Below are 16,320 nucleotides of genomic sequence, written 5' to 3'. Positions count from 1 at the left end.
ATTTTTTTTGTACCAAATATAGATGATTTTTACTATTTAATGTAAGAAGTCGCTCTTGTGGTGAAAATATTGATGATGCCATGTTTCTGCATTGCTGGAGACTCTGATTTCTTGCCCTAGAGAATAAAAAGTCTCAAGCTATTGGGGACTGCTGCTTTTTAAGCATTCGGAATGTGACTTGTTAGTTCCATATCAGTCCATATTGCTGTTCTTAGCTTCCTGAATCTCTGTTAGAGATCTGCTTGTGGGAGGGGATTGCTAATTTATGAAACTCTAGACAGTAAACATTGATATTCAGTTTTATATTAATAAAAAATTCTATTTACTGATCCCCTTTCTGTCATCGAAATTGATGATCATAATAGTGATAATGAAGCACTTCAAACACCTTGATAAGTGTCTTTTAATTCTTATAGGAAAGGTCATTTACAATTATATTTAGTTCAGCTTTAATCTAGCACAGCAAAAGTCTCATATGGTAGAAAGAGCACGGGGAATCTGCCCTGATTCGTCTCAGGTTGACCCTAACCTTGACCAGGCCCAAATTTTCTCACCTTTGTAAAATATGAGGTTTAGATTCAAATGACTGACTTTGTAGGACTCCGGATTGAGTATATTTTATACAGCTTAATTTTTCTTTCGAATATCTGGTAATTCTATGTCAGCCACATTAACGAGGACAATAATGTGTTAAGCAGGCCAGATAGAGTTTACTGGATAAAACTATCAATACTGGAGATAATCAGCATTTGCTAACACTGAGTTGCTGCTATGACATTTAAAATGAGTTTAATAAACAATATTTTTCCCCAGCAAAGGAAGAATCCGTTTAATAGCTCCAAGTTGCCAGAAGATCACTTATCTCAACAAACCAAAAGTGAGCCGTCAAAAAATGGAAAGGCTGGTTTCTTTCAGACTTCAAAAGAAGGTAAATATTATTTTTATGGACTAGATATTTTTAATCTTTGTTATCTGTGGACTAAGGGAAATTCTCAGAGTTCCTTTAACTCGAATAACTTTCAAGAGAAAGTGAAAAGTACTGATGGTTTTCTTATTTTATGTGCCCACTGGTTTCCTGTCTGAGGGAAGGAAGCAGAAATTTTAGAAACTGGAAGTTCATGTATTCCAGTCTTGGACCTGACACTTGTTGTTTGACCTCCCGACCTTGGGATCTCCCTCAGTGAACTAGGGAATTTTTTGACTGGAGGCATTCAGTCACTCATGTAACGACATGTATTGGAGGTCTACCACATGCAGACATAGTTCGTGTAAAATTAAGACTTGGCCTCAAGGAAAAAAAAAAGCTACTTGACAATGTTGCGATCCTCTAATCTGTAATTATCAGCCTAGTCCCTGAGGAGGCATTTGATCAGGTTTGTGGCTTAATTGATTTAAGTCTGCTTCTTATGGAATTTTACCATTCTTCCATGCCACTAAGAAGAAAACACTAGACAATTCAGTCTCTTCAAAAGCAACTGTAGGAAGATTCCACAGGCATTAAAGATTGGACAAGGGGTAGAAAATTAACACTGAATTGTGGAGTTGGAGTTTCAGTTATCCTGTTTTAATATTAGTGTATTTTCCCCTCTCTATTGGATACACATTATATTATGTAAAATATTTTACAGAAAAAAAGGGGCTGGGACATGTTACCTTTTTTTTTTAACTTTCTGGAAAAAATTCATTTTTATTTTTATTTTAAAGATTTATTTATTTGAGAGAGAGAGAAAGAGAGCAGGAGGGGAGGGGCAGAGGAAAAGGGAGACAGAGTCTCAAACAGACTCCATGCTGAGCACGGAGCCCCACATTGGGGTTTGATCTCACCACCCAGAGATTATGACCAGAGCTGAAACCAAGAGTTGGACACTTAACTGACTGTGCCACCCAGGAGTCCCTGAAAAAATTAAGTTTTGTTTTAGAGATTTTCTTTTTAAAAAATTAATTTTTTTTTTTTTTTTTTAGAAAATTGAGTTTCTTGGGGTGCCTGGGTGGCTCGGTTGGTTAAGCATACACCTTCAGCTCTGGCCATGATCCTGGGGTCCTGGAATCGAGCCCCATGTGGGGCTCCCTGCTCAGCGGGGAACCTGCTCCTCCCTCTTCCGCTACCCCTCCCCCTGCTCGTGCCCTCGCTTTTTCTCAACAAAATAAATAAAATCGTAAAAAAAAAAAAAAAAAAAAAGGAAAATTGAATTCCTTTTTCTGGTTTCCATATGTAAATTTTTAAAGTGACTTCTATGTTTTTTCTTAGCTTCCTTAAGGAATTTTAAAAATCTTTTCTAAAAACTATTTATTGAGTATAAAAATACCACAAAGTATGTATGTAAAGCACAGTAATCTTAAATGGACAGTTCATGAAGTTCATGCCTGAATTTTTAAATGCTTTTTAATTAGATCTGCACTTACGATAATACTTTATTGTCTTTAATATTTTACTACTTTTGCTGCATGTAGATTAATTCATGTTAGGTGTTTTAAATTATAGAGCTATTCTCCATTTGACATGTCACCTAATGTGTTTTAATTTACAGGTGAATTGTTAGAGTCAAAAGAAAAGTCATCTGTCCCAGATACTTCAAGCCAAAATTTAGAGAAACTAAAGCCGAGATTTCCAGGCCCCGAGAATGGATCTCAGGTCAAGCCTCCAATCCCGAAAGCCAGGAAAATGCTCCCCAAACCACATGAGTTGAAGCAAGATGATAACCAGTCTTTTCCTCGACAAAGGACAGACTCCCTGAGTGCAAGGGGGGCTCCCAGAGGGATCCTGAAACGCAACTCCAGTTCCAGCAGCACAGACTCAGAAACAGTTCGTTTTCATCAGAACTTGGAACCCAAAAGCAAAATCGTGTCCCCTGGCCTCACCATCCATGAAAGAATTTCTGAGAAGGAGCATTGTTTAGATGATGACTCCTCTTCAAACTCCCTGGAGCCATTAAAGCATGTGAGATTCTCTGCAGTGAAGGATGAACTCCCCCAGAGTCCTGGGCTAAGCCATGGCCGGGAAGTAGGGGAATTTAGTATTTTAGAGTCTGACAGGTTGAAGAATGGAACGGAAGATATTGCGGATGTCGATGAGCTTTGGAATGACCCTAAGCCTTCCCAAAAGAGGAATTCTTTACCTTTACATCAGTCAGCCTCCAGCCCAAGTGCATCAAACAACAAAGCACATCAGCCAATGACTTCTGGTTCTTTTCCAATGAATGGGCACCATTCTCCCTCGGAAGGTTTAACTCCAAGACCAGAGTCCATTGAAAATTCACCCACCATCAATGAACACAAAGCTAAACCATCAGAATTATCAAGCCTTGAAGGAGAATTGTCCAAAAGCCCTGCTGGTAAGAGAGTTGTGACTACCAGACTATAAAAACCAACCCAGTGGGCTTGGAATGGCCAGGCCAGCCCTGTAGAAGCCCCATTTTGCCTCATAGACATTCCAGCTATAATTTAGACAGGTGCCACTGGGGAATGATTATACTACCTCTTAATGGGTTTGGAGGTTTTCCTCAATCATCAGTAACTAAAGTGATAACTAACACTAAAACCAGGATAACATCGTTTCTGGCCCATTATGCTTTTCCCTAAAAAATTTAACTATCAATTATTTAACTGAACAAATTACAGTGTTTTGAATTAAATCAAGGTGTGTATATAGAGTAAGAATTAAATATATGCTAATACCTTTGCACAGAATATATTATTTACCGAATGCATATTTATCGATTACCATTTAATCAAAATTTGATTTTTTTAAAAAGATTTTATTTTTAAGTAAATCTCTATACCCAACGTGAGGCTGGGATTCACAACCCCAAGATCAAGAGTTGCACGCTCCACCAGCTGGCTAGCCAGGCCCCCCAGATTTTTTTTTAATCTCAGAAGAACCTTCATTTTTTTTTTTTAATTTGAGAGAGAGACAGAACATGAGTGGGGGGAGGGGCAGAGGGAAAAGACAAGCAGACTCCCTGCTGAGCAGAGAGCCCAATGTAGGGCTCCAACCCAGGATCCTGAGATCATGATCTGAGCCAAAGTCAGATGCTTAACCAACTGAGCCAGCTAGATGCCCTGAACCTTCATTTTCTTAGCCATTTGTTCTTAGATGTTAAAAGTGCTGAAGGAACTTTCTCCTTCAGCTGCTTTGAGCTGAGAGGCCAAGAGAATACTGCTTTTCCCTCCTACCTAGCTAACTAGCCCTGTCTTGAAGATCTTACACCTCTCAAGGGATGAGACACTGTTTTCCCATACCCATACGATTATTTTGTAATTCTTATGTTTTAAAAAACAGAAACAATGGGAAAAAATCATGCTGTGTATTCTCTCCCATCTTCAGTAAGTCTTCCTCCAGCCCTATGATAATTTCTTTATAGTCAGGAAAATTTACAATGGCAGGAGTCATATGTCTGATGCACTTGCTCTCCTCCTTCTTATTAGTCAATATTAAGTTAACACTGGGTTACTTTTACTCGGTCCTACAGTTTTATACTTGCTCAGATCAATCTAATTCTTAAAGAGCAAAGCACTTTCAATTACCCCCCTGTGCCCCAGACATTTTAATCATTTGAACACAAAGGAATATTTTTTTAAATAAAAAATTAGCAGGTGCTTCTTCAATTAAAAAAACCCGTATATTAAAGGAAATTACTGAAGTTTGATTAACATTGGCAAATAATTGGATGGTGGTTATCTAAATGTTTATTCAAAAGATGAAAAAAAATTAATAATGTTTTCCTTTATTATTATCCACAGAAAAGATTTGGTAAACCTTTTCTCTTTTTCAAATTGCACCTGCTTTCCCACAGACTACAGACTATCTTTATAATTTTATATTAACTACTTATTTGTGCCTTCTGATTTTTATTATTAAAGATTTATTTCTTTTACGAGGGATAGCATGAACATGTGTGGGGGAGGGTCAGAGGGAGAGGGAGAGACTCTCAGACAGATTCCGCACTAAGTGCTGAACCCAACATGGGGCTCGATCCATGACCCTGAGATCTTGACCTGAGGAGAAATCAAGAGTGGGACATTTAGCCACCTGAGCCACCCTGTGCTTTCTGATTTTTTTTTTTTAAAGATTTTAGTTATTTATTCGACAGAGATAGAGACAGCCAGCGAGAGAGGGAACACAAGCAGGGGGGAGTGGGAGAGGAAGAAGCAGGCTCATAGCGGAGGAGCCTGACGTGGGGCTCGATCCCATCACGCCGGGATCACGCCCTGAGCCGAAGGCAGACGCCCAACCGCTGCGCCACCCAGGCGCCCCTGTGCTCTCTGATTTTTAAGTCCCAGCTGACCATGAAATTTGGGAGGAAGGCATCATCAGCTACACCCATTTTTTTTTAAGATTTTTTTTTTTTGAGAGAGAAAGAGAGCAGGCGCAGAGGGAAAAGCAGACTCCCTGCTGATCAGGGATCCCAACATGGGGCTCAATCCCAGGACCCCAGGATCATGACCAGAGCCCGAGGTAGACACTCAACTGATTGAGCCACTTAGGCATTCCCAGCTACACCTATTTTGAGTGACAGGCCTCCTGGCCTTAGAGCTTATATACAGAGTTCTCCTTACTTATTAACATCTTGCTTACCACAAGAACATATACAAGTAAATAATGAACATAAAAAGAAAATCAGGCCCCAAAAATGGTAAACGCAAATTATGTGAATGATAAGCGTTTGACTTTAGCTCTGACCTTCAGGACAGTCAATATCACATTCATTACTACACTGCAAAATACAGAAGAATTCCTCAGAGAAAATGGAACATTACCTGGCATCAAATCTTTAAAATAACTATTCTTATTTTAAAAGTAATACACTTCCATTGTAAAACATTTGAAAAGAAGAAATGTACACAGAATAAAACAAACCATCTGTGATGCCATCATCCAGCACTAATTACAGTATTGCCAACATTTCATTGTAGAGCCTTTCAATAATTTTCAAGCATGAATATGATTTTAAATTATGTTTATACTGCCAGACTCCTTTTTTTTAACGAATAGTATATTATAAGCATTTTTTCATCATTGTCTTCTGTTAAACAAATGAACACGGAATTCTTCAAGATTTCTTAAAAGAACTTCACAATTATTGACATATATTCATTAGCACAATGTGTAGTTAAGGAAACCAAGTTCTACCATGTGCCAATTATTGTATAACACTTTGTTGTTTTCACACTTAGCCAGATAGAATTCTATTAACTGATATGTCCTCTAGTACATTTGAAATGTAGGTGACTTCATAAAAATTCAGCTGACATGATTTTCAGGAACATGCATTGCATGGCTTAGCATTTGTAAGGAAGAAGGAGGAATGCTGAAACACCTGGGTCTTTTTTTTTTTTTTAAATGTGATGTTAGTCACCATACAGTACATCATTAGTTTTTGATGTAGTGTTCCATGATTCATTGTTTGCGTATAACACTCAGTGCTCATCACAACACGTGCCCTCCTTAATACCCATCACTGGGCTAACCCATTCCCCCTAAATTCCCTCTAAAACCCTCAGATTGTTTCCTGGAGTCCATAGTCTCTCATGGTTCATCTCCCCCTCTGATTCCGCCCCTTCATTTTTCCTTTCCTTTTCCTAATGTCCTCCATGCTATTCCTTATGTTCCACATCTAAGTGAAACCATATGATAATTGTTTTTCTCTGCTTGACTTATTTCACTTAGTGTAATCTTCTCCAGTCCTATCCATGTTGATGCAAATGCTGGGTAATCGTCCTTTCCGATGGCTGAGTAATATTCCGTTGTATATATGAACCACATCTTCTTTATTCATTCATCTGGTGAAGGGCATCTTGGCTCCTTCCACAGTTTGGCTATTGTGGACAGTGCTGGTATGAACACTGGGGTGCATATGGCCCTTCTTTTCACTACATCTGTATCTTTGGGGTAAATACCCAGTAGTGCAATTGCTGGGTCATAGGGTAGCTCTATTTTTAACTTTTTGAAGAACCTCCACACTGTTTTCCAAAGTGGCTGTACCAACTTGCATTCCCACCAATGATGTAAGAGGTTCCCTTCTTCCAGGTTCCCCTTTCTCCACATCCTCTCCAACATTTGTTGTTTCTTGCCTTGTCAATTTTTGCCATTCTAACTGGTGTAAGGTGGTATCTCAGTGTGGTTTCGATTTGAATTTCCCTGATGGCTAATGATATAGGACAGTTTTTCATGTGTCTGTTAGCCATTCGTATGTCTTCTTTGGAGAAGTATCTGTTCATGTCTTCTCCCCATTTTTTGACTTGATTATTTGTTTTTTGGGTGTTGAGTTTGAGAAGTTCTTTATAGATCTTGGACACCAGCCCTTTATCTGTAGTGTTATTTGCAAATATCTTCTCCCATTCCATGGGTTTCTTCTTTGTTTTGTTGACTGTTTCTTTTGCTGTGCAGAAGCTTTTTATCTTGATGAAGTCCCAAAAGTTCATTTTTGCTTTTGTTTCCCTTGCCTTTGGAGACGTATCTTCAAAGAATTTGCTGTGGCCGATGTTGAAGAGGTTATTACCTATGTTCTCCTCTATGACTTTGATAGATTCCTGTCTCACATTAAGGCCTTTCATCCATTTAAAGTTATCTTTGTGTATGGTGTAAGAGAATGGTTGAGTTTCATTCTTCTGTATTTAGCTATCCAATTTCCCCAGCACCATCTATTGAAGAGACTGTCTTTTTTCCATTGAATATTTGTTCCTGTTTTGTCAAAGATTAGTTGACCAAAGAGTTGAGGGTCCATATCTGGGCTTTCTATTCTGTTCTATTGATCTATGTGTCTGATTTTGTGCCAGTACCATGCTGTCTTGGTGATCACAGCTTTGTACTATAGCTTGAAATCAGGCAATGTGATGCCCCCAGCTTTGTTTTTCTTTTTCAACATTTCTTTGATGATTCGGGGTCTTTTCTGGTTCCATACAAATTTTAGGATTGTTTGTTCCAGCACTTTGAAGAATGGCATTTGTATTTTGATCGGAATGGCATTGAAAATATAGATTGTTCTGGGTAGCATAGATATTTTAACAGTGCTTATTTTCCGATCCATGAGCATTGAATATTTTTCCATCTTTTTGTGTCTTCTTCAATTTCCTTCATAAGTGTTCTGTAGTTTCTTGAGTATAGATCCTTTACCTCTTTGGTTAGGTTTATTCCACAGCATCTTATAGTTTTTGGTGCTATTGTAAATGGAATCAATTACCTAATTTCTCTTTCTACAGTTACATTGTTAGTGTATAGGAAAGCAACTGATTTCTGTGCATTGATTTTGTATCCTGCCACATTACTGAATTGCTGTATGAGTTTTAGTAATTTGGAGGTGGAGTCTTTTGGGTTTCCCACATAAAGTATCATGTCATCTGTGAAGAGAGAGCGTTTGACTTCTTCTTTGCCAATTTGAATACATTTTATTTCTTTTTGTTGTCTGATTGCTGTTGCTTGGACTTGTAGTACTATGTTGAACAATAGTGGTGAGAGTGGGCATCCTTGTTGTGTTTCTGATCTTAAGGGAAAGGCTCTCAGCTTTTCCCCATTGAGAATGATATATGCTGTGGGCTTTTCATAGATGGTTTTTATGAAATTGAGGAATGTACTCTCTATCCCTACACTCTGAAGTTTTAATCAGAAAAGGATGCTGTATTTTGTCAAATGCTTTTTCTGTATCAATTGAGAGGACCATATGGTTCTTGTCTCTTCTCTTATTAATGTGTTCTATCACACTGATTGATTTGTGAATGTTGAACCACCCTTGCATCCCAGAGACAAATCCCACCTGGTCATGGCGGATAATCCTTTTAATGTCCTGTTGGATCCTATTAGCTAGGATCTTGTTGAGAATTTTAGCGTTCATATTCATCAGGGATATCAATCTGTAATTCTCCTTTTTGATGGGGTCTTTGCCTGGTTTTGAGATCGAGGTAATGCTGGCCTCATAGAATAAGTTTGGAAGTTTTCCTTCTGTTTCTGTTTTTTGAGACAGCTTCAGGAGAATAGGTATTTTTTTTTTCTTTGAATGTTTGATAGAATTCCCCAGGGAATCCATCAGGCCCTGGACTCTTGTTTTTTGGGAGGTTTTTGATCACTGCTTCAATCTCGTTACTGGTTATTGGTCTATTCAGGTGGTCAATTTCTTCCTGTTTCAGTCTTAGTAGTTTATAGGTTTCCAGGAAGGCATCCATTTCTTCCAGGTTGCTTAATTTATTGGCATATAGTTGTTGATAATAATTTCTAATAATTGCTTCTATTTCCTTGGTGTTAGTTATGATCTCTCCCCTTTCATTCATAATTTTATTGATTTGGGACCTTTCTCATTTCTTTTGGATAAGTCTGGCCAGTGGTTTATCAATCTTATTAATTCTTTCAAAGAACCAGCTTCTAGTGAAACACTTGGGTCTTAACTGAAGGGAAGAGTGCCTGAGCTCCCTTATCTAAGTGTTCCATGTGCCCTTTGATTAAGGCTCAGAGAGGATCCTCTCTGCTTTCTTGATAGCTTAGAGCTTAAATAACCTTCTCTAGCCTCTTAGCCATTGGTCAGCCAACATCAGGGAACGGGTGAAGATCACATTCTGCACCAGTCTTGTTTCATTTATTTGGCTCACAGAAATGACTTAGAAACTCACAAACTGTAGAACTGAGATAGGGGATAACAGAGGAGCCTCTTGAGATGATGGTCCTCAAACTCCAGTATACTGAACAATCACTGGGCTAGGTGTTCATAAAGTTTCCTGGGCCCCTCTTCAGAGATTCTAGTTTAATCTATCAGGAGGAAGGCCCGGGAATACAAATATCCTCATTGTACCATTCTAATGTTCTGGAGGGAGCTCCAGAAAGTTGTTTTCCCAACTCCTGAAATTCCCCTTTGTCTGTCTTCCTCAAACTTGGTATAAGCCCCCTCTAGTGTTTATGATATGCCTGTGGATGGGCACAGTCATAAAATCAACATGGTGTATTTTCCTTGAGTGTCAAGTTTTATGTATAGATTTGAGAGTAGAAGAAAAGTAATATTTAAAATGTAACATGGATCACAGGCGCTTGGGTGACTCAGTCGATTAAGCATCAAACTCTTGGTTTCTGCTGAGGTCATGATCTCAGGCTCATGAGATCCAGTTCCATGTTGGGCTTCGTACTCAGCAGGGGGTCTGCTTGGGATTCTCTCTCCCTTTCCCTCTGCCCCTCTCCCTGTTACTCCTCGCACCTATGCTCTCTCTCTTTCAAATAAATCTTTTTAAAAAATGTAACATGGATCAGAATACAAAATCCACAGGAATTTTTTATTTAATTGAAAAAAAATTTCATTATGTTCAGTTAGCCAACATATAGTACATCATAAATGAATTTTTTAAAAAGTAATCTCTACACCCCATGTGGGGCTTGAACTCATGACCCCGAGATCAAGAGTTGCATGCTCTACTGACAAAGCCAGCCAGACGCCCCCATATTAATTCTCAGAATAAATCAGAGACTTCAAAGGAATTTCTCAATTGGGCCTATACCCCATACCTCAGGAGTCTACATTTACCTTCCTTTACTGTCAGAGCAGCTCTGGTAGAATACCTTAATTAGGATGGTTTGTATTACAGCCCCTGAAAAATGCTGATAGAAACAGCTAGTGGTGTGGAAAGTATAAATACAAAGTGACACTTTAAAAGATAATGTGAGTGATTGAATAATAATTCTTTAAACATTCTCTTTCCTTATTTAGAAAAACATTTCTGTGTTGCAGATGGACTGTCTTGTGTTGAGCCTGAGCCATTTCAGGTGCCAGATCACAGTTCTAGAGACCGTCAGCAAGGTAAGCCCCCTCTTCTCAAGGCCCTAAAAGCTAGGACGTCCTCACACTCTGATCCATTTGACACTGAGATAAGGAAGACAACTGATGATTCCATATCTAAAGTCCTAGACTGGTTTAATCGAAGTTCTCATTCAGAAGACAATAAGTCACCTCTCCAACATCCCCAAGGAATAGAGCTGAAAGAAGAAACAAACTCAGAATCACTGACTGCTACTGCCTTGGAGAGAGATGACACCAGTCTGAAAGAAAAGGGCTCAAAGGCTCTATTACCCACCAAAGTTAAATTGATGCCTGCGGAATCTGATTCAACGTTTCAGGGAGAGGGAAATACAATGCCTTCTAGAACTTGCCAAAATAATAATGTGAATATCAAACCCAAATCCATTAATTTGTCCCAACAAGGCAAGGAAAGTCCAGGCATATTGCAACCATGTGAAATCTATGGCCAAAATCAAGGGAGTAAAACTATGGACTATAGCCAAAGTTCAAAACACCGAGGAGAAGGAAATCGGGTACTTCCCCCAATCAGTAACTATTCCTACAGTGCTCTCAAAGGACCTGATGCAGAAGACCAAATTCCATGCAATATTAGGGATGTTGACAGCTTAGGTGAAGAAGAGCCTAAGCTTCATGTTTATGGAAAAAATAGAGGAAACTCAGAAGTGAATTTTGACTCAACACTTGTCAAAGAACCAACTTTGAAAGACAACATGAAGGCAGAGAGAGAGAGCAAAGGAGGGGATACATACTTTCTGAAAGCTTCTTTAGAGCCAGATAATATTGAGTCACTACATGGGGCTACCAAAAACAAATCTTGGAAGAAGCCTGAGGTCCAATTACAAGAAGCTGGTGAGGTTCCCAAAAACCAAGTGCAAAGAGAAAAATACAAAAGAGTAAGTGAAAGAATATCTTTCTGGGAAGGTGAAAAAGCCACTGCTAAGTTAACTCATAAAGAACCGACATCATCATGCAGTCAAGGGCAGCCTTCTGCTAAAGCATATCAGCCTGTGAAGTCCATGCACAGTTTATCTACAGGCCAGAGTGAATATAATCAAGTCACTAGTAAACAAGTGGTCCTAGATAAGAATGGCCACACAGCCCATCTCTCCAGTTTTTGTTCCTCGAATAAGCCTAAAGAGAACAGGCCCCAGATACCAGGTTCATCCAAAAATTATCCTTCAGTTAACCAACCAGGTGAAGTGCCTCCATTTCAGAATAAGATAAATGAGCCTATAAAAAGATTGCCTGTGGCAGAGAGTTGGCATTATAAAAGGGACATTACTTTACCAGCTTGGCAACATCCTTCAAATATTGGAAATGCAACGCATACTCCTTTGGAGAAAGACAAATCTCTAATTGGTGAATCAAATCCCAACTTTAAAGTTACGTCCCTAAAACAAAGAATGGATGAATCCAATACAGAACAGATTTATAATCACTCTCAATTTGAGCATTTGAGAAAGTTTTGGGACTCAGGAGCCAATCCAAACAGTCAAGAGAATGTTGAGAAGAATACTATCACAGTAAGCCAAAAATATTTGGTGTCTTTTAACAGTCAGAAACACAAAGAATTCAGTGACATTGTATCATCAGGAAAGACTATCCATGAGATAGGGACGCTTCCAGGTAAAAAAGAAATTCTGGCAAGTGAGGAAATAGAGAAATTAAATTCAAAGTGCACACTCCAGGTGTTACCAGATGAAACCACATTTCCACTGGGACCATCCAGAAAATCTACTCATCATTTGCCAGGAAACGAGTCATCAGAGGAAAATGTGGAAAAGAATACCAAATGGTTTGTTACGCCAGTGTTCAAGGAGGAAAAGGATTACTCAGACCAAGAGATTCAAGAATCCATAGTTAAAACAAGTGTTTTGTCTAAAGACTACAAAGACACTTTTAATGACAACTTACAGAAGCTACTTTCAGAAGCTTCATCACTAGCCATGCATCCTTCTGGTGGGAAAGTTCATGAAAAACAAATGTCTGAACCAGCTATTTCTGGAAATAAAACATGGCCTCAAGACGCAGATTTTGCTGATACTGAGGAAGAAGACAAAGGACATAAGGAGACCATTAATGAACACGTAGACAAAACAGTAGCTCCTCTAAAGGTTAAGCTGAACACCTTGACTGCTAGTCTCGATAAACTCCTAAAGGAAGCAACTGGAACTTCATCCTGTCCCTTGCCAATCGTGTTGAAACCTGCGACCACTAGGATCAACTCTGAACCTGAAGAGGGTAGAGTTAATGAAAAAGGGATAGAATGGAATAGCACCTCAGCCTATCAGAAAGACATAGTAGCTCTTTTTCCAAAGGGGAACAAAACTTTGGTAAATACAGCTGTCTCCCAGAAAGCTGAAAGTGGTCAGTGCCAACTAAGCATGGAGGACGTATGTCAGGTGGCCGCAGAAGGTGCTCACCCATCGGGTCAACCTTCCCATCTTTACAGAAAAGATTATTTTGGGGATGTGGCCAACTCTCCCCAAGAGATGCCTTCTTCCAGGGATGCTCATCTTGCTCCCCAGGATAAGGCATTATCTTCACAAAGGGAAATTTCAGAGACTGTAGAAAAAGTCATTCTTCCACCTAAACCTGCCTTGAATGATGTAAATGCTGTATTACAAAAGCTACTGAGAGAAGCTTGTTATCCAGCTGGGAGGGAAGTAGTGCCTGGGGAAGTAAAAGCAGAATTTCCTGAAGGAGTACAGGCAGCGGGTAGCCCCCAAAATTCTCCACCATGGGCTACAATGGACACTACAGTTCCAGACAGAAATGATTTTTATTCCTCCAACGTAGCCCCTGATAAAACTCATAACTTTGGATCTTATTTAGCTGCCCGAGTACCTCCATCAGAACAAACCTGTTGCTCATGTGATCCCGCTGTTACTCAGTGTGGCAAAGAGTTACCTCAGGAAGTGGCAGAAATTGTGAGGGAAACAGTTATTCAACCTAAATCAGAGTTCCTAGAATTCAGTGCTGGCTTAGAGAAACTACTGAAGGAAGCAATTGAAACCCCCTCCTCAAAATATGAAAGTGATACAGGGACTCTTTCGCCATCAAAGTTAACAGGTACGGCTGAGGTGTCCAGGCAAGCTGCTTCTGAATTCCATCGTGAGGAAATCAAAGAAACAGTAAAAAAGTCTGAGGCTCCATCAATAACTGAGAGTGCTTTCAATATTGGTTTTGACAGACTTTTTAGAGAAACATCTGAGGCTCCTTCTTACCAGCTCCAGGTGTCAGTGAAAGAAGAAACTCCCGAGAAGGAGACTTCCCAGTCAGAGCAGGCCAGTTTCTTGAGGACAGTACCCCATTTTGACTCGACAGCCTCAGAGGCCTCTGAAATGAAGCTTACGAGTAATGTTTTCAAATCGCAAGTGAACCAGTGTGATGAAGTGTTGGGAGGTGACAAAGCTGTGACTGATTTATCAGTAGATCTTTGTGGTTCTGAAAGTGGGGTTGAGATCCCTGGAACACCGCAGTTCTATGTGGAACATAAAATAGGGATCACTGACACTAGAAACCCTACAGAGGACAGGGATAGTGAAAATGAGGGTGCAGGGGTTCGAGAAGGGGCTTCTCAGGAGCCTGGCTTGGAAGAGGCTCCTAAAGCAATTAGTGTGTCCAGAAATAGGCAACCCATTTCTCTCCTGACAAACACAGAAAACCCTACAGAAACAAGTAACATCGAATTGATTCTGGCATCACCATGTAAGAGAATAGAGAAAACTGAAGAAAAAGAAGGTTTCTCTGACTCTGATATTTCAGGTGGAAACTTGAGTTCCAATGCAGAAAGCTGGAGAAAAACTTCCAGTGAGCATTCTGAATTTTTTAACCTATTGGTTAATGAGTTAGGGAATGCTGATGTAAACGATGATACAATTTTTAAAATTGGGATTAATTTGACACATGGAAATGGTGGTAAATTCTTATCACTTCAGTTCTACCTAGGCTTTCTTAATAAAAAGCTACATTTCCCTTTATATTCTTTAATCAAATGAGTTACATAGAGACAATTTTACCCACGAAGCAGTGTTTCAGAAGCTGACTTTATTCTCACTAACAATAGAGTTGTTAGGTTTTAAAGTATTTTTTAAATAAATTTTTGGGTTTAGAAAGTACTTCTGAAACATTCAAGCTAGTTTTCCTCCTGTTAATTGGCAATCCACACAGAAGTCTCTAGTAAGATTCGTGGCAAGAAATGCCACACACAAATCGCCACAAATTTCCCTTTTAGGATGAATATTTTACCACAGTAGTGGCTGAATATACCAGGAAGAGGGCACGGCTGGAACTTTCTTTCTCTCGGATACCTTTTGCTGTGGTGTTTTGTTGCTACTCTTTTCCTCTTGTTTTCAATTACCTGCAGAATCTTCCCCTTCTCTAGTGTATGACTTTGGTCAGATGACTTTGCCTGATTCCACCTGAGGGCATTGCCTGGCCTGCTGCATTTCTTTGGCTCCAGCCTTGGCTAAGTGAATGAAGATCTTAATCAATTACCACATTCATCTAAGTGGGCTTGGGGGTACTGGCTTCAGCCAGGCTGAGAGATACAGGCCTTGTCTCAGTTTGCTATGATCATCAACGTGGGCATTTTAGCAGAGAAACCCAGAAGCAAATAGGAATGTGAAACTACCTGAGTATAGCAATGAAATGATAAAGGATGCTCTCTGGCTAGGACATTTTAACCACAGTTGCACAACAGCTGGTACGGTCACCCTCCTAGCAGTTTAGAAAATTTGTCATTTTCTAGCTCCACTCAGCATTGATGAGAATGAATAAGCTTTACTGAGTGGATGACTCGTGAGGTTTGGTTTCCTTTGCAAGTAACTTGTACGGCCTCTTCTTGAAAACTGACCAAAGGATCCACCTTTAATCCTAATTAATCAAGTTGAAGGCCCTGTTACAAAGGTTGCTGGTAAGAAAAGGAAAGTGGAATACCAGTCTCTGAAACCAGACGTACACAGGAATATACATCAGCATGCTCAGCTTGCTAAAGTAGACGTTTACTAAACTACCCCGTGAGTGAGGAGGGTCGACTGACCCGTAGGACAGCTTGTAAATTTCTACCTACTCTGGAGACTATTGGCCCTAATATATATAGCTTTGTTTATAGTGTATCAGCATGACCCCCTGAACAGCAAAAAGCCTATCTAAAAATGAAATAATCAATATTAAATAACCACCCAGACAGAGCCCAGAGAAGATATTTAAAAGTTATAAGCCAATAAGAGGTATAAAATGGTACAATTGTAGTTTTATATACTCTAACCTAAATTTTTGTTTTTAAACAAATGACTGGGGGTGGGCTGGTGGAGGGAGGAACCTGTCTACAATGGCACCACAATTTTGGTGAGCAACCTAACATGTTTGTTTAAATTTTATTTATTTATTTGACAGAAAGTGAGCAGGAGAGCACAGGCAGGGGGAGCGGGAGAGGGAGAGGCAGAAGCAGAGGCAAAGGGAGAAGCAGAGGGAGAGGGAGTAGCAGCGCCCCCCCCCCCACCCAGCAGGGACCTTGACACCTGGGATCATGACCTGAGCTGAAGGC

General features: G+C 39.6%; 1 protein-coding gene and 1 long non-coding RNA gene across 8 annotated transcripts in view; one reads left to right on the top strand and one right to left on the bottom strand.

Moving 5' to 3' along the window:
* SYTL2 (synaptotagmin like 2) overlaps nucleotides 1-16,320 on the top strand; it is a 121,265-nt gene that overhangs the window by 79,516 nt on the left and 25,429 nt on the right. For 3 of the 7 annotated variants that reach the window (XM_040630931.1, XM_040630929.1, XM_040630928.1), the window contains exons 6-8: nucleotides 814-928; nucleotides 2,529-3,332; nucleotides 10,680-14,582. In XM_040630931.1, coding sequence (XP_040486865.1) covers nucleotides 814-928; nucleotides 2,529-3,332; nucleotides 10,680-14,582 — 4,822 coding nt within the window. The remainder of the gene's footprint in view (nucleotides 1-813; nucleotides 929-2,528; nucleotides 3,333-10,679; nucleotides 14,583-16,320) is intronic. The other 4 variants (XM_040630930.1, XM_040630927.1, XM_040630933.1 and 1 more) reach the window with 3 other exon arrangements.
* The window catches only part of LOC103675345, a 72,939-nt gene that overhangs the window by 53,237 nt on the left and 3,382 nt on the right, over nucleotides 1-16,320 (bottom strand). The gene's annotated exons all lie outside the window — the stretch shown is intronic.

The sequence above is a fragment of the Ursus maritimus genome, unplaced genomic scaffold (assembly GCF_017311325.1).
Source record: "Ursus maritimus isolate PB19 unplaced genomic scaffold, ASM1731132v1 scaffold_16, whole genome shotgun sequence".
In the NCBI taxonomy this organism is placed as follows: domain Eukaryota; kingdom Metazoa; phylum Chordata; class Mammalia; order Carnivora; family Ursidae; genus Ursus; species Ursus maritimus.
The sequence above is the reverse complement of the archived record's forward strand: the minus strand, read 5'-3'. Positions and strand labels throughout refer to the sequence as shown.